This window comes from Sinocyclocheilus rhinocerous, unplaced genomic scaffold (assembly GCF_001515625.1).
Source record: "Sinocyclocheilus rhinocerous isolate Xijiao unplaced genomic scaffold, SAMN03320098_v1.1 scaffold432, whole genome shotgun sequence".
In the NCBI taxonomy this organism is placed as follows: Eukaryota; Metazoa; Chordata; class Actinopteri; order Cypriniformes; family Cyprinidae; genus Sinocyclocheilus; species Sinocyclocheilus rhinocerous.
Genome location: NW_015627225.1, coordinates 749,230 through 767,047, shown reverse-complemented (window position 1 = coordinate 767,047; position 17,818 = coordinate 749,230). Strand labels below are relative to the sequence as shown.

General features: G+C 39.7%; 2 protein-coding genes across 2 annotated transcripts in view; both read left to right on the top strand.

Annotated features, from left to right (window-relative positions):
• Positions 1 to 1,842, top strand: part of LOC107721356 (serine/threonine-protein phosphatase PP1-beta catalytic subunit-like) — an 8,890-nt gene extending 7,048 nt beyond the window's left edge. The window contains exon 8 of the mRNA XM_016529331.1: positions 529 to 1,842. Within this exon, the coding sequence (XP_016384817.1) occupies positions 529 to 633 (105 nt within the window). The 3' untranslated portion in view covers positions 634 to 1,842. The remainder of the gene's footprint in view (positions 1 to 528) is intronic.
• A 1,891-nt stretch (positions 1,843 to 3,733) lies between these two features.
• LOC107721362 (rab3 GTPase-activating protein non-catalytic subunit-like) lies at positions 3,734 to 17,594 on the top strand. The gene is made up of 35 exons (XM_016529345.1): positions 3,734 to 4,051; positions 4,915 to 4,988; positions 5,209 to 5,326; positions 5,431 to 5,512; positions 6,028 to 6,075; positions 6,655 to 6,730; positions 6,902 to 7,003; positions 7,151 to 7,250; positions 7,368 to 7,466; positions 8,109 to 8,257; positions 8,374 to 8,453; positions 8,572 to 8,661; positions 8,790 to 8,929; positions 9,549 to 9,744; positions 9,822 to 9,965; positions 10,071 to 10,153; positions 10,295 to 10,359; positions 10,433 to 10,523; positions 10,618 to 10,739; positions 10,830 to 11,034; positions 11,890 to 11,987; positions 12,078 to 12,183; positions 12,268 to 12,428; positions 12,961 to 13,132; positions 13,580 to 13,720; positions 13,852 to 13,958; positions 14,216 to 14,282; positions 14,388 to 14,458; positions 14,547 to 14,582; positions 14,663 to 14,737; positions 14,912 to 15,127; positions 15,618 to 15,707; positions 15,934 to 16,134; positions 16,445 to 16,609; positions 16,687 to 17,594. Exons 1-35 carry the CDS (start codon positions 3,940 to 3,942, stop codon positions 16,837 to 16,839), a joined length of 4,035 nt encoding a protein of 1,344 aa, XP_016384831.1. The 5' UTR covers positions 3,734 to 3,939; the 3' UTR covers positions 16,840 to 17,594.
• The last annotated feature ends 224 nt before the right edge of the window (positions 17,595 to 17,818 follow it).

Here is a 17,818-nt window from a genome sequence, read left to right as displayed (position 1 = left end):
CCCCACCACGAGAGAAAGCTGCAGCCGCACGGCGACCCTACCGCCCGCCGCACCCCGCGCGAAGGCTCTTTCGGGACGCGGCAAGTGGCGGAACCGAGGCGGCGCCCGCGCCACGGTCCCGCGGTGGACGTTAAAAGCCCAAATGACGCCACATTTCAACTTTGTACACCGAAACGGGAACTGGAACAATTCCTTTCATCCTCCATTACTAGCAGCGAACTATATTAACGCTAACATTAATGACATGCCCTAATGCTAATATTTCCTGTCACTGTTTAAGTTCAGAGATGAAGACTGCCATCTAGCGGTCGGGATATAAACTCAAAATGAAACAACTGCCATGAATCTTGTATGATTTTTTTTTTTTTAAATATCGATATTCCGTTTTTGAGAATCGATACAGTATCGCCAAACAAAATATCACGATACTCACGATATTTTCTTACACCCCTAGTTATCATCCACACGCACGCACACACATGCATTGAACTCTCACAGTACATTCACACACTCTCTTTTCTCTCTCAGATCCTGAAGCCATCAGAAAAGAAGGCAAAGTATCAGTACAGCGGGGTCAACTCAGGACGACCTGTGACCCCGCCCCGTACGGCCCAAGCCCCCAAGAAGAGGTGAGCGGCTCGCTACCCAGAACCACACCCTTCATCCCCCCACCTTCAGCAAACTACCCCTACCTGGGGCAGCTTTACCTTCCCAATTCTCTCTATTCGCTCTGCCAAACCTCTTTCTCTTTTCTTAAAATTTGTGTACAGAAATTTTGCTGTGACCAGTCGAATTCTCTTTTCTTTTGCTCTGCTTGTTTGTTTATTGGTATTTTAATAACATAAATAATAATAACAATAATAATACTGCTTTGGGAAGCAACTCTTGAGATGCTCTACAAAGAACCCAGAGCAAAATACACACTCATTCTCTGTATGTGTCCTGATATATAAGCATTTTATTAAACTTTACTTCAGTACTCTTTGATTATTGAACATTAATGTTGATTCATATAGAAAGAGTGGCGATTGTAAGTATTTGAAGGTTGTTGTGTATTTCGCTACACTCTGAAGTTTCAAGACCAGAGGCTTTCACGCACACACAAACACACACTTAACTCTGTCAGGGTGCTTGATCACAGGTCAGCAGACACTTTACATGAACACGGACACAATCCATTGTCAATAAACTAGGTCAGTGTGGACAGAGCTGGAAAAGGGATTTTAACTCGGATACCGTGACACACACACACACACACATTTGCACAGCTGCATTTACAAATGGCATTGCATGTTCTGTTTTCTTAATACCTCTGGGATTTACAGCGAAACTCTATAGACTTCTGTTTAACGTGCTGGTTTTATGTCTTACGATAGTAATAATTCAGGAGAAAAGTGTCACGGCATAACACTTCTTTGCATGACCCTTGTACATGTCAGTAATAATCTGTCTGAAAGGACGTAATCCACCAGCCATTTTTTCATTGGATAACAAGAAGTAGAGCCTCCAAGTATTGGTTCAATATTAAAGAATTGCACTTGTTTGAAGTTCCCCAACATAATTTGAAGGTTAAAACTGATTCTATTGGATTTAAGAAGTTATTACCTAAAAGAGTAGCACATGTGACTAAACAATGCCTTTCTGTGAGGGATGCATTTCCTCACGTCAATATTCACCTAGTCATAATTCATTCTTTTTTAATGTTTTTATTTTTGTGTGTTGCTGTTTACTTCTTCTCCTTAATTTATTTCCAAATGTTGGGAAAGCTATCAAAGTGTTCTAAAAGCAGTTCATGAGTTTTGTATAAGTGGGCTTCAAACTTATTAAATGGAAGAAAACTCTCTTTGCCTCCTCTGTGTTTGTGTCCCTTAGCAACCGTATAAATACCAGGCTAATTAAAGTGGCGGAGACCATAGTTCTGGATGCTGTTCAGCAGAATTTTTCCAAGTGTTTCATTAAAATAAGCAGCTCTGTAACTCGCCAGTGCTGGAAAGTGTGGACTAGGACAATCTGTGGTCTGTTGTCATGGCTACTCCGGCCATGCAGGGTCAGGCTCTATTTCAATGCAGACAATGAGCTAAAATTGTGCCGTCTGAAGTTTCACAAGATTGATTCGTTTAATGACCTGAACAAATTTATTTAATCGATCGAATCAAAATTTTGCCTCTGCTGCTGTTTTTGTGCATATGAAGTCTGTCCTTAGTAATCTGAGCTTTGTGTTGAAATCGCATCATATGACCCCTTTAAAGATACAGTAAAGTAGGACATGTTCCTTGAGCACTTCAGTTAACTAATAAGATGTTAGGGACATGATTTTTCCTTAATTTGAACTGACGAAGCAAACAGGATGCAGAATATCAGTTCAAATTTGAATGATAGGAAAATTTCATTTAAGTTAAGTTTTTAACTGGAAAAGCAAACTTTGTAAAGACAATAACCTTTAGGTGTGGTCACATTTACAGTTGCTCTTCAAAATTTCACCAAATACAGTCATTTTGATGGTTATTGCCTGATGTACTTCCAGCTGTGAAATTTCCTGTGATATAGTGATTCTATAGTGCCCAACTTCAACTTTAATGATGTATTTTTTGGGATTTTAGTGTAGTTCATCATGAGTGTTCGATCACAAGGTTATGACCTTGTTCCCTCTGAGCGTCCATCAGTGTGCGGCATCTTCTCCACCGCTTTAGCCCTACAGGAGCTGTAATCCAGGTCCAGGCTGCGTTCACTGCCCATCAAAGAGGCAGCCACAGAGAATGAGGCAGGGCAGCACCACGTGCAGTTCCGCCAGGAGCCAGATAAACAGCAGGAAGAGGCCAGCTGTCAGCAGCTGGAGTGCGACACTGCCTGCACAGATCTCAACCAGCCAACAACCAGTTTCTCAGCAACTGAACAAGCCTGCAGTTTCTGACCCTGTTCTGTGAGGTGAAGGAGATTGATCAGTGACAGTGAAAGTAAATTAACAATAAAATCACACTGACAAACATTCATATATAAAAATGTGTTGTGTTGAAATTGTTATAAATTTATTAATTACAGTATTTGTTGGCCAAAACAGTTGTTTGATCATTTGTCGGCTACCTTTTACATTTTTTGTTTTGTTTTGTTTTTATTATTTCATTTTTTTTAATGTCAGGTTCCATACCCCATATACTGTGACAACAAGGTCCACAATGTTAACGTATGTGTCGATAAAGAAAACAATCAAGTGTGACAACTAGCCCTCTAATTATTTAATATCATATATTCTCTTAATCAAAGTACTCTTTAATTTTAAAATGTCACCAACAGGTCATAACATTCATATATATGTGATGTTTGTTTTGTATCTGTGTAATGCTAATCATTACAACATAAACACATAACTTCAAAATATATGTTATATATTAATATATAACTGTTATATATTTATTCATAGCTTACATATGCATTTTTTTTTCTTGTCTAAAGGTGCTCAAATAATTAGCATACCGAACGAAAGGATCTGTTATCTTCATCTCTGAGGAAGCTGCCTCATTCAGAAAAGAGTTCTGTACACTGACACTATTATATTATATTATTATATTAATAGAAAATTATTTTAATTAAAATTTGTAAGTCGCTTTGGATAAAAGCGTCTGCTAAATGACTAAAAGTAAAAGTAAAGTAAAAAGTAAATTAATTAATAGAATTGAAACGTGCGTGTCCTCCAGGTCAGAAGGGGGCAACCGCGCGGTTAGCGTGTCTACAGCGGATGTGTATCATCCCAAACTCACAGCACAACAACAGACTGAAACCTCAGCTGGATCTTCTGACCCGCCCGGGTCCAAAAAAAAACACTCGACAACCTCACAAACTTCACTGACAGGCTCATAAACACACTAAGAGGCGGTTCGCGCAGCGGGCGGAGTGTTTATGTCGTAGATTCCGCAGGTTTTTGGGTCCGGTTCCGCCCGAATCATGTCCTGCTGTCTGCTGGATTTCGGCCGGGTCCAGGAGCTCAGACAGGTGCGAGAGTTTCTGTTCCCCAAGCACAACAGCGCCGGACCCGAGGAAGAGAAAACACAAGCAGGTACTGCTGGAGTCAGTATGTGTGTGTATGTAAAGTCCAGTTTAATGATGGTTCTCCTGCACTGCGGTTGTTAAGTGATTTATGGGTGTCAGTTCGGGTGTGTGTGGGGTTCGGCTTGGATGATTGGTGGAGTTGGAAAGTGGTTTTCGATAGGTAAAAGCAGAATAACACAGCCATGACCAGAACTGACAGGCTGTGTGTTGGGTTTTGCTTTACATACGCCACAATGTCCCCACAACGATAATAAAACGACAGTGACTTAGTAAACAGTGTTTTAATTAAAATATATAAATGCAGAACGATCTGTGTGAGGCATAGGTTTAGAGTTAAAAGATATTAAATATACTGTTTTTTTATACTGAGTTAATAATAAGTAAATTGTATGTGTTGGTGAATTTTGAAAAAATTTAAAGTAAATTGTCTGACTGTGATGCAGAATAACTTACTCACTCCCTGCAGAGAGAAAGAGAGAGAGATGGAGGGAGGAAGGGAGGTGTATTTGGCCTTGGTGAATGAGTCATCCTGCAGAAAGGTCCTGAAACACATGACTGCGTTAGAGACAGTGAATGAACCAAAGACAGGGAGAAAAGAAAAAGGAAAGGGTATATTGACAGTTTGTAAATGAGGTAAAACTTGCATTCATGATTTTGTCATGTGATTGGCAGGTGATTTGTGTCAAAACACTTGGCCATAGAGGCGTAAGAGAGAAATGAGCATGCAGGGGATGAAAAAGAAGATGAGACTGTGTATGAACTCTCACAGAGGTTGAAGGACACCAGATCGAGCCGACTGACTGTTTAATGTGAATAGATTCATCCTCGCTGACTACATTATTTACAGCGCATCCTTTTCTCTTTCTCTAGAGAATGAGTTAACGTGGGATGACTCAGACTGGGGCTCTTGGGAGAATCCTGATGGTAAAGAGGTTGGAGCTCAGGTTTGTATTAAAAGATATGAAAATTGTCATTATTTACTCAACGAAATGTCATTCTAAACCTGTATGTCATTATGTTTCTGTGGAAGACAAAAGTTGAAATTTTTAAGGAATTTACGCACCTCTCTTTTCCATACAAAGACAATTCATAATGACCACAAAATAACATAAATCCACCATAAAAACACTTTTTTCCCCTGAATCCTGCATGTTCTTCTCTTAGGCTGAAGAGGAGGAGCAGCAGCAGAGCGCCCCCTGGTTACAGGACTGTGGGCTGTCTCTCTCGCCCTGCTCAGATCTGCTGGTCATCGCTCGAGAGCGCAAAGCCGCATTTCTCTCTGGTACACACACATACACACAGCAGTGATTAATCTCTTCTTTACTGTTTATTGATTGGTATAACTCGTATGTGGATTGATTGATTGATTGATTGATTGATTGGCAGCTAAGTGGCGGACAGACGAGAGTGGGCAGGAGGAAATGACCCTCGCTGTGACCTGGAGTGGAACACTGAGTGCTGAGGAGGGGTGAGAGACAGAAGAGGAGAGGGGAGGGTCAGGATTGGATGGTTTTATGTGAAATACCATGAAGGGATTTAATCCCACAAAGAAGACAGAATGAGTTACAAGACAGAAACGAAGGACTGAGCAGTATTATAAGTAAAGGAGTTTGTAAATGTTTAATAAAAAGATATGTTTATTATAAGGAGGATTGTAAATCGTTGAAAGATAAGAGGCAGAAGAGCAAAATAAAGAAATAAAGAGTGGCAAAAATCTGTGTTTCACTGGTTTTCAATTTTTTGGTCTGATGAAGGGATTTAATCCCACAAAGAAGACAGAATGAGTTACAAGACAGAAACGAAGGACTGAGCAGTATTATAAGTAAAGGAGTTTGTAAATGTTTAATAAAAAGATATGTTTATTATAAGGAGGATTGTAAATCGTTGAAAGATAAGAGGCAGAAGAGCAAAAATAAAGAAATAAAGAGTGGCAAAAATCTGTGTTTCACTGGTTTTAAATTTTTTGGTCTGTTCTTTCCACAGGGAGTGTATCAGTAGTGTTATCTGTATTCCATTGGCCAGCCAGAAGAGGTAAGAACATCACACTCACATACATGCTCCTGTATACAATGGCAGTAAAGACTTTTACTTTGTTTCAAAAGATTTCTGTTCAGCTAAGAATTCCACAAAAATATTAAGCAGCACAACTGTTTTCAAAATTGAAAATACTGAGAAATGTTCCTTGGGCAGCAAATTTGCATATAAAAATGATTTCTGAAGGATCATGTGACACTGAAGACTAGAGTAATGGCTGCTAAGCGTTCAGCTTTGGCATCACAGAAATAAATTACATTTTAAAATAGAAAACAGCTGTTTAATTACAATATTTCACAATATTAAAATTTTTTACTGAAATAAATTACATTTGAACATATATTAAAATAGAAAACAGTTGTTTAATTACAATATTTCACAATATTAATTTTTTTTTACTGAAATAAATTACATTTGAACATATATTAAAATAGAAAACAGTTGTTTAATTACAATATTTCACAATATTAAATTTTTTTACTGTAATTTGGATCAATAAATGCAGACTTCTTTCAAAAATATTTGTAAAAATTAACCAACCTCAAAAGGTAATGTATGTGCTCATGATGTGTTTAGGAGTTCTACCGGTCGGCCTGATTGGACCTGTATTGTGGTTGGATTCAGCTCAGGATATGTCCGTTTCTACACAGAGGTACTGTGATGTTTTGTGACCTATAAATTTACCAGCTGAGTTCAGACTCTCTAATGAATTGATATGTTTAATAAACAGCTATATGTAATATTTAATCAAAATCAGACCAGTATCAGCACAGCCACTAGTCTAATCCACCATGTGTGTGTGTGTGTGTGTGTGTGTATATAGAGTGGTGTTCTTCTGTTGGCCCAATTGTTGCATGAAGATCCCGTGCTGCGACTGAAGTGTCGCACCTATGAGATTCCACGTCACCCTGGAGTAACGGAACAGGTAGAGATACCTCTTACACTGACTTGATGTGTTCAGTTCTGCACAAAGAATTTGTTAAGAAATTGTTAGCAAGGTTAAACATGACATTTTAAACAGTAGATTTGATGACGTTCTGATTAGATGTTGAAATGCCTGTTTCTCTATCAGCACGAGGAGCTCAGTATTCTGTACCCAGCAGCCCTTGTCACCATCGATGGCTTTAGTCTCTTCCAGTCTTTACGTGCCTGTCGAAACCAGGTTGCCAAAGGTAGGAGAGAGAGACTTTGACCAGGTTGTCATGTGACTAGTAGTACCTTACCTATTTTTAATTTAGTCTGTCATGTTTTTTGTTTTCACCCGTTTTTTTTCCCTGCATCGGTTTCAGCTGCAGCAGCAGGAAGTGATGTCATCCAGCCTCCGCCACTGGCCTATAAGAAATGGGGCCTGCAAGACATGGACACAATTACAGACCATTCCAGCATAGGTACAAGAGAGACTTCTAAAGGCCCGATCACACCAAGCACGATAAAGATATAGTTCTAAAAATCGTTCTCAATATTAAAGAATAGCAGAGTCCACACCACAACTATAACGATAAAGGCACAGAGAAACGATATCATTGGAATCACTTCCAGAAAGATTTTTTTCAAGCCAATCAGAATCCATCCTGCTGTCACGAGCTTGAGAATTTAAAGCGGCAGACGCACGTGCGCTTAGAATAAACAGACGATATCGTTCGCTGGTGTGGACGCTATTATCGTTATCTTTATGGTTATCGTTCTTGGTGTGAACGGGGCTTTACAGTTTCTTTTTTTATCCTTCAAAAATCATTCTAATATGCTGATTTGGTGTTCAAAAAACATTTTTTATTATTATCAATTTTAAAACTGTGGTGCTGCTTAATATTTTTTTGGAAAATGTGATACATTTTTCAGGATTCTTTGATGAATAGACAGTTGAAAAAACAACATTTATTTGAAATAGAATTTTTTTGTAGCATTGTAAATGTTTTATCAGTTTAATCAGTTGAATTCATCATTGCTTAATAAAATTATTAATTTCCTTCAAAAAATTACTGATGTAAAACATTTGAATGGCAGTGTGAGGTAATGTCTTTCTCTTTCAGGTATTACCACTCTGAGTGTGTTCGATCAGATGAAAAATGCATCTATCCTTGGAGGATTTCATGCTTCGGTTAAAGGAAGCCCTCCTGCTATGAGCCAGTATATCACAGTGGGAGGTGGACCCTACACTGGGTTCTACTATGCTATAGAGGTACAAACACACACAGAATCACATCTTGTTTCATCGGTCTGTTGTTGGTGTCTGTGGCTTGTTTGTAGTTGTTCTTGTTGATTATGGCAATTTTTCCTCTCTCTCTCCCATCTCAGGGTAGTTCTCAGCCTCTTCTCTCCCATGTGGCTCTGGCCGTGGCCAGCAAACTCACATCAGCTCTGTTCAGTGCTGCCAGGTCTGTGTGTCTGGGTTATTTGAACTCTTGGCTCTTATTAGCACTGGCCTGTCATGTTCAGTTTCACTCCATGTTTACTCATTCTTTGTCTCGGCCTCTCTCTTTACTTCCTGCTTAGTGGTTGGTTGGGATGGAAGAGTAAAAATGAAGAGGAGTCAGTGCAGAAACAGAAGCCAAAAGTGGAGCCAGCCACAGCCCTTCCTGTTAGGTAACTCCATGTGCAGTCAAACTACCTCTCATCATGCACATCATTGCCTTTTACCTTCTTGTAATCATATACATACACAATATTTAACTCATTTAAGAGCACAATTTCATTTTTCTGCTTTTATTCAGGTTTGGTCTTCCAGATTCTCGTCGACATGGCGAGTCTATCTGTCTCTCTCCATGTAACACTATGGCTGGAGTCACAGATGACTTTGGCAGAGTCACGCTGCTGGATGTGGCACGAGGCATCGCTATCAGGATGTGGAAGGGTGAGCAGTGAAGCGCTACTAATGTAGTCTGATTTGTAACAGGCATCTTATGAGCCTGTTCCTATTAAATTGCACAAAACAACTTGTGACTCACAGGATTTGAATACGTGTGATAAATGCTTCACTTAACAAACGCACGCAAAGCATCACAGCTGTTACCTAAATCAGTATCATTATGGACTGTTTGTTCATATGACAATATTGAACAGTTGCACTTTTACATTTTTTGTTATCTTCAAACATTAAGACATTAAAAAGTATCACAGTTTCATTTTAAGCAGCACTTATTATAATTTCCTTATAATAAGAAATGTTTCTTGAGCACCAAATCAGCGTATTAGCATTATTTCTGAAAGATCATGTGACACTGAGACTGGTGTAATGGGTTCTGAAAATTCACCTTTTGTCTGTTATTAAAATAGAAAATACTAATTTTAAATTGTAATAGTATTTCAATATTATTACAATTTTACTGTATTTTTGATCAAATCAATGCAGCCTTGCTGAGCATGAGAGACTTTCAAAAACATAAAAAAATTACTTTTGTCCCCAAACTTTTGAACAGAAGTGTATTTAAACAAAAATGTTTTTTCTTAATATCTGTTTTATGTGCATGCAGGCTATCGTGATGCTCAGCTCGGATGGGTGCAGGTGTCAGAGGCTCGTGGGGAGAGAGATCTAGCCACATCTCCTTCTATGCCCCGCCGGCATGCCCAGTTTCTCGTAATTTACGCCCCACGTAGGGGTATTTTAGAGGTGTGGGGAATTCAGCATGGACCACGAGTAGGGGCTTTTACTGTAGGCAAACACTGCAGGTACACAAAACCTAAAAACAACACTCCTGATGGCTACCATCTGAAATTGCATATTCATTCATGTCTCTCTCTTTCAGGCTGCTGTACGCAGGTCACAGGTTAATGGGTGTGAACAGTGTAACCAGTCAGGGCTGGCAAATCCACACACAACAAGTGTGTCTGTTTGACCCGGTTAATGGAGCACTGAGAGCTGTCACCGTACCATTCCACCTGGCACTCAGGTGCACGCTCAAACATAAATATTCATGAACGTGTGGACATTAATATTCACAAACACACAAACAATGCTGGTTAGTGCAAATGTGTCTGTTCTGTGTGTTGGTCAGTGATAAGAAGAGCGAGCGCGCTAAAGACATGCACCTGCTGAAGAGACTCACAACTTTACTGAGGAGCAGGGAGGTGGAGCCAGGTCAGATCTACCTCATTAATATTCATGAGATGCCATGCATATGCTTTGTTGTCATCCAAAAAAATTTAAGAACCACTACCCAATGTTATATTTTAGTCCTATTACACATGTTTGAGTTGACCTTTAACCTTTGATTGACAGCTCTGCTTGAGAGTGAAGCACAAAGTGTGTTACTGGACATTAAACATCCAGCTGTTAAGAAACAGGTTAGTAAAACAGACATACACAAACATATATATGTTAACAAATTCTTTGATAAAATATCTGATTGATTGACAGGCCCTGGAGTCACTTCTGTCCAATAAGACTGCACCAGTGTCCTGTTTGACCAATGTTACTCGTGCATTATTGGCTAGCCTGAAAGAACAAGGTAACACCCTCAGTCCTCACTGGGCATAGTGTATTTTTTATATTTAAACACTTATGTCAATGTTTGATCTGTTTTTCATGTGTGTTTGTGTTAGATCCTGAAGCGGTTGATGAGTCGTTGCTGCAGTTTTGTTCATCCCAGCTCAAACTTCTCCAGCTCTACACAGACGTTCAATTACTGCACACACCAGATACGTCACCCACTGAGCCAGAACACGTGCGTAATACAGACATTATCCTGTTGACCTAAACTAATGTATCCTCTTCACACTAGGATTTGAACTAAAGGCTTCTCCTTTCCATACAGCCGTCGTTTTCTGGCATTGAGGAGGATCTTGCTCGTGTTGGCCCAGTCCTGCAGCGATACAAAGAGATGAACTCTCGGCCCTGTGTCTCATTTGCTCAAGACTCAAGTGGGCCACTGCCAGTCCGAACATTTCTGTCTCAATTGGAGTGGGTGAATGGAGAGCTCAGAGTGATTAAACAACCTGATACCGATTGGACCCAACTGGGTATTTATTTCATTGTGCATTATTTTCATGCTTCTTTTAAGTGTCATAAATGTTTACATTTTGTTTAAATATTCATTTTAAGAATGCACAAAATATTGGTACCACACAGGTTATCGACTTTTTTCAAAGGTATAGTTCACCCAAAAATTTGAATTCTGTCATTAGTTACTCAACCTCATGTTGTGCCAAACCCATGAGACCTTCATTCATCTCCGAAACGCAAATTAAGATATTTTTAATGAAATCCGAGAGCTTTCTGACCCGACAGTAACGCAACTGACATGTTCCAGGCCCAGAAAGGTAGTAAGGACATTGTTAAAATAGTCCATGTGACATCAGTGGTTCAGCCGTAATGTTAATGAATCTACAATACTTTTTGTGCGCAAAGAAAACAAAAATAATGACTTCATTCAACAATTTCTTCTCTTCTGTGTCAGTCTTCGACACGTGTTCACGAGATTACTACGATGCATGCCTCTCTGCCCTACTGTTTTTCTTTTTCTATAATCCATTACACTCGAATGCATGTCAAAATACAGAAGAAAAGATCTGTCCCTATGTCTCTTTCATCGCGACTTTGAAGTTCATCTTTAAAAACGGTCATTTAATAACACTGTTAAATGGAATCTTTAGCAAATCTCAAAATAAATATTAATTTTCATGTGGTATGTTTTGATGTTGTGCACTCATTTGTAGCATTTAAAATTTTAGTCCTTAATGTTTTATTTTTAATTTATTTAGTCAATAGTGTAGAATTCTCTGTACTATCAATTATTTGCAATAACGTGAAAATAAAATATCATTCAAAATCTTAGTATTGGTGCATCACAAATGTGATTTTTGTGTGTATTTCAGGTAGTTTCCTGTTCTGGGGTTGTCTGTCTGGTCAGAGTCCTTTACAAAGAGTGTGTGAGACTCTGCAGGAAAGTGGCATTAGCCCTCAGCAGCTACTGGTAAGTGATATAAAGAGAAAAAAGGAAGGGTTGGAATATAATGTGAATTTGCTTAAATGTAATTTCTGCTTTTTTATGTCTCTCTGGCAGTCTTTGCTTTTGTCAGTTTGGCTGAACAAAGAGAAGGATGTGCTGAAGTGCCCAGATGCCGTCTCACACCTGCACACACTGCTGTCCACCCTCAGCTCCATGAAAGGTCTTTAACGTCATCTGTGAGAGAGATCAGCTTGTATTTTTATCCAGTATATTAACATTTTAATTCTGTGTGTATGTGTGTCAGGAGCGGTGGATGAGTCATGGGACGGCCAGTGTGTCTCACCCTGGTGGCAGCAGGTGCGCACAGCTTGTGTTCAGTCTGAGAGCTCCGCCGCTGCACTACTGGCTGCTCTAGTCGCTCATCGTGTAGCCAAGAATGCCATCACCAGGCTGGCAGAGAGCAAGGTGTGTGTGTGTGTGTGTGTGTTTCTGTATCTGTAGAGTTGGTGCAGTATGTGTGTAACGCTCTCTCTCACTCTGTGCAGTTTCAGGAGTGGGAATGTGTTTCTCTGGAGTTGGAGCAGTGGGCGGTGTGTATAAAGCAGTTAGAGGATGTTCTTGCTCTGCAGACGCTGCTCTGCCTGCCGTCTCCCTGCTGTCCACCCTCAGCTCCATGAAAGGTCTTTAACGTCATCTGTGAGAGAGATCAGCTTGTATTTTTATCCAGTATATTAACATTTTAATTCTGTGTGTATGTGTGTCAGGAGCGGTGGATGAGTCATGGGACGGCCAGTGTGTCTCACCCTGGTGGCAGCAGGTGCGCACAGCTTGTGTTCAGTCTGAGAGCTCCGCCGCTGCACTACTGGCTGCTCTAGTCGCTCATCGTGTAGCCAAGAATGCCATCACCAGGCTGGCAGAGAGCAAGGTGTGTGTGTGTGTTTCTGTATCTGTAGAGTTGGTGCAGTATGTGTGTAACGCTCTCTCTCACTCTGTGCAGTTTCAGGAGTGGGAATGTGTTTCTCTGGAGTTGGAGCAGTGGGCGGTGTGTATAAAGCAGTTAGAGGATGTTCTTGCTCTGCAGACGCTGCTCTGCCTGCCGTCTCCTCAGGGATCTACAGGTGGCGCTGTCACACGCTGCTCGGTCAAAACACTATTAGAGAGTGGCAGAGGTACATAAAACACACATAAACTACTGTTCCAAAGTTTGGACTATTTTTTTTTTATATTTGTAATTAATACTTTTATTTAGCAAAGATGCATTAAATTGAACAGAAGTTTATATTCATTAAAGAATGGCTGCTGAACATTCAGCTTTGCCATCACAGGAATAAATTACATTTAGAAATATAGTAAAATAGAAAACAGTTGTTTTAAATTGTAGTAATATTTCACAATATTAGTTTTTTCTGTAATTTATGGTTAAATAAAGCAGCCTTGGTGAGCATAAGAGACTTCTTTTAAAAACTTTTAATACATTTTGCCGACCCAAAACTTTTGAACAATTGTGTATACTGGAGCTGTCAGTAAAAATAAGATTTAAAATATCTGCTTTCATACAAGCTAAAATGAAATTATATCATTTGTAATGTTTTCTTATTTTCATTTTTTGTCTTTAGGTGGTGCAGCAGACTGTGTTTCGAAGTTGATCTTCAGACAGGGTGTGTCTCCAGATCTCCTGAGGGATATCCTGCAGCGGAGGGGAGAGAATGAACCCACACAACAGCCAGCACAGCAGGGCGGGAAGGAGAAACTGGAGGGTAACTGTGGAGATTCCTGATCAAGTTACTTAGATGTTAGATCATTTAAAATGGTTATATGGTGGTTTCCTTTTATAATAGTTATTTAAGCTATGTATTTGACTGAAGCATCTGTGTGTGTGTCGTCTTAGAGCTGCTGGAGTGTGTGTGTCAGCGGTTCCCAAGTTCTCTGTCTCCTGATGTGATATTTGCTCACTGTAGCTGGGAAAACGTGGTCCAGTGGAACAAAGACCCAGAGGTAAAGTCTTTAAACAATCTCAAAGCTTTCTTAACAGAGTTGGTAACTGAGATCTGGTTATTGTTTAGAAATTACTGGAAAAAATACGGCTTTTTGTTTTTAGTAATTCATTTTGTGAAAGAATTGCATTTCTTTATTTCTAAGTACTTGTTCGTAAAAGTAAAGGAGTATTAGAGGAACTGGAATTTCTTGCAATTTTCTACTGGAGAAATATCAAGCAGTCATGGATGACTTTTCGTCTCTTTCTTTCTCTTCAGGTGGGGCAGTACTTAGAGTGGTCAGTGGAGTTTTTGAAGATGATATCCAATCCTCACATTCAGTTGGGTAAGAGATATTTGGCATACAATGACCTAATGAAAGCTTATTTCTTCACAACAGAAGGAATTCCATGTGATAACTCTCTATCCTTCATCTATGCTCTTCTCTCAGGAGTCTCTGCTATGATGTGGCAGACCTTCATAGTCAAGTGGTTTTCGGCTGCTGCCTTCCTAATGGAAAAGGTTTGCATTTCTGTGTACTCTGGCTCATAGTCTTTGTGTGTTGCATTTAAGATTCAATAATTGACTGACTGTGCATGTGTTGATATAGGTGGGAAAGGCACCTAAAGACCGGCTGTGCAGACGGGTAAGAGAAGTCACAAAGCATAAATTAAATTCAGATCTGTTTCATTTAATTCAATAACGTATATATGTGTGTGTTTTTAGGATGTAGGAATGGGAGACGCAGCTGTGAGGAGTTTCCTGGGCTCTTGTGTGCAGTTACTGCAGGCCCTGATGGAGGTCTCATCTTCCTCTTTTCTCCCTTCCTTTCCTTTTTTCTCCAGAGTAAGGACTGATTAAACTGGATGCATGGGCGGAAGCATGTCTGAAGTTACTGTGGATTTTACAGTGATGAGCAATGCATGGGTTGAAATAAAAGCGAGACATATATTCCAAACTTGTTTTCTCTCTCAGGCGGATTCAGCGGTAGAGGAAGTGTCTGCTCCAGATGTGTGTGTGGAGGAAGTGTGGGGCGGTGCTGAGGGTCCAGTGTCTATAGTGGAGTTAACTCTGGATCAGAGGTCTGTTCACTATCCACTCGTGCAGCATCACTGTGTGTTAGCGTCACTGCTACATGCCACCATGACCTTCTCTCTGCGTCTGAAACCGCTCAGCCTGTTCGACAGCAAGGTAAAAGCACACAATTATGCGTTTATACACGCACACGGTGAAGTGATTGATTAGCCATGGTGCTTATGTGTGGGACACATGTTCGACTCCAATCTGCACAATTCTCTTCCTCTCTCTCCCAAATAATTTTCTGTCACCCTCAATTATATGTCCATATTAAATTATGAGTTAAGATTAGCCATTTGCAATTGGAGTTTTTCAACTATTAAAGTTTCCATGAAATCAAAATTGACAATTATTTTTTTATGTGCCCTTATAATCTTTAACCTCCCCAAATTTGCAACAACATCTGTTCTCTGATGACATGTGCAACCTGTCACTCATATGAGATCACAGCACTTAAACAACAATGATCTGTTCAATTCCCGATAGACAAAATCAAGTTCATCCCTACATTTTTTCCACATTCAAGAAGCCATTTCACTCAAAATTCATTGAAATTTCTGTTTTATGCCAACTTATTCTTGTTGTCCTTTTCTATCGCCTACAGGGTAAGAATGCGTTTTTCAGAGATTTGTCATCCATTCAGTTGCTGCCCAGTGGAGACATGGACCCCACCCTGGTGGCTGTGAGACAAGAGGTGAGTCACAGCGCCACTCTCAGCACTGGAGGCAGAACTGCAGCCATCAAGAACACCTCCATGCAAAATGGCTTTATTTTATACAAAAGATTTATTTTATAGTCACATGCATCTTATACAGTGACAGGGAAATCTAGACCAAAAGGCTCTTAAATAACAGATCATAAGATGTTTATAGCTTGCCTCTGAACCAATGTTGATGTATTACCGTCTTGTGTGTGTGTAGTTTCTGATGAACGTGTTAACAGGCTGGGTGAAGGTTCTAGCTGAATCAGAGGAGAACGGTGTCAAACACAGCGGCGCTGAAGACATGTGGCCGGCTGTGTGTATGGAGCTCTCGTCTCTACTGCAGGTCAATACTGACATCCTGCGCAGACACCTCGTCTGTGAGCTCTACAACCAGGGCCTGGACCTGCGGGCCGAGGAGGTAACACACACGCACACACGGTTAAACCTTCTAAGCATATAAACAAGAATGAAATATAGAGATTCTAATGAGTATTCTTTTTGCTTTTTTTATCCTTTCTTTTGGATTTATTTAGTTTTTTTGTTTTTTTCCTCATTTCTCTTTTTCTATTTTTGTTTTTGAAAATTTTCTCTTTTTGTTTAATTTCTTTCTTAATTAATTAAAGAAAATAATTAATAAATTTTTCTTTGTATACATATGATCTTTTCTTTATCTTTTCTTTCTTGTTTTTAACTTTCTCTTTGTACTTTTTCTTTTTATTATCTCTCAGGTGATGATGGAGGTGCAGGACAAGGATGTTTTGGGCTCTCAGCTGCTGGTGTTGACTGGTCAGAGACTCTCCTTCTCTCTGCTCCATTCCCAGTCACAGACCAAACCCAACATGGAGCTGTTGGCCCGTCTGCCGCCCACGCTCTGCACCTGGCTGAAGGCTATGGTGAGATCACACAGACTGCACAGTTCTCAAAACTCTTATCATCTTACACTCATCTGTGTCATTGTTTGTGTTGCTAGGACCCCAGTGAGCTGCGTTGTCCCTCAGTCCCTCTGTCTCAGAGCAGTCAACTGATCAACAAAGTCATCGAGATGCTCCCCGAAAACCATGCCCAGTACAGCCTTGCCCTCCACCTGCTGGAGGCTGTGGACTCTTTACATGAAGAGCCCTGATATAAAGAAATGCACAGGAGGAGAGAATGAGAATCATGTTTTTTTTTTGTTTGTTTTTTAAATATTCTAGACTTTAAAATTTTCTCAGGATCCCTGAGACCTGGAAAACCACCCAGTCAGCAGCCTAAATAAATGCAGCTTCGTCATCATCATCATCAGTAATCTGCTTAATTTAGCAGACTTGAATTTCTTTTTCACATCTGTCACTAAAATAACAATAGCACATCTAGAGCATGTGCCATCCCACAATGCCTGTGCACACTGAACGTGTCACAAATAAAGGGCCTGGAGTCTCTAGTGTCTAGAGTATTATTAGGATAAAAACAATGTTATTGATGTACAGTAGTTCTGTAATTAAAGAAGATTGGCGTTATTTACAAAGAAGCTTTAAAATAATAGTGCTGTAATCAGTATAATCAAAACATTACTGTATATTAACACCATAGGGAGGGTCTCTTTTCTATTTCAAATTCTAGATGTTCTTGTTCATTTATTCTGACAATTAAACATGTCTGAAATGTCTCATTGATGCTGTTTAGTAGTAAACAAGCACTAAAATGTCATCTGTTATTGTATGTGTAAGTTTAGGTGTGGTTGCAAGGTGAGACAAAAGAAAGATTTCACTTAAGTAGCGCTGACCTTTTATGCAGTCCTGTACCAGCTGTGCCTGGCTGCTCATATAATGCAACGTTAACCGTGATACCAAAAATAAAGACAATTTCAGAGAACTGTTGTGGAGCTCATTGTCCTCAAAATGAAACGGCAACATTAGAATAGTCTCAGCTTTCAAGTTCTGTCAACGTTAACCGTGATACCAAAAATAAAGACAATTTCAGAGAACTGTTGTGGAGCTCATTGTCCTCAAAATGAAACGGCAACATTAGAATATAGTCTCAGCTTTCAAGTTCTGCCTCATTCGTCAGCAAGAAAAAAACTACTGCAGAGATGAGCTCATTTACTTAACCTGTTAGTAATTTAT

What these genes read in the sequence shown, in the direction of transcription:
- LOC107721362 (XM_016529345.1), top strand. Translation starts at nt 3,940, where the DNA reads ATGTCCTGCTGTCTGCTGGATTTCGGCCGGGTCCAGGAGCTCAGACAG. An exon ending in CCAGGCTGGCAGAGAGCAAG is followed by an intron (nt 12,429 to 12,960) that starts GTGTGTGTGTGT and finishes CACTCTGTGCAG; the next exon opens with TTTCAGGAGTGGGAATGTGT. An exon ending in GCACCTGGCTGAAGGCTATG is followed by an intron (nt 16,610 to 16,686) that starts GTGAGATCACAC and finishes TTGTGTTGCTAG; the next exon opens with GACCCCAGTGAGCTGCGTTG.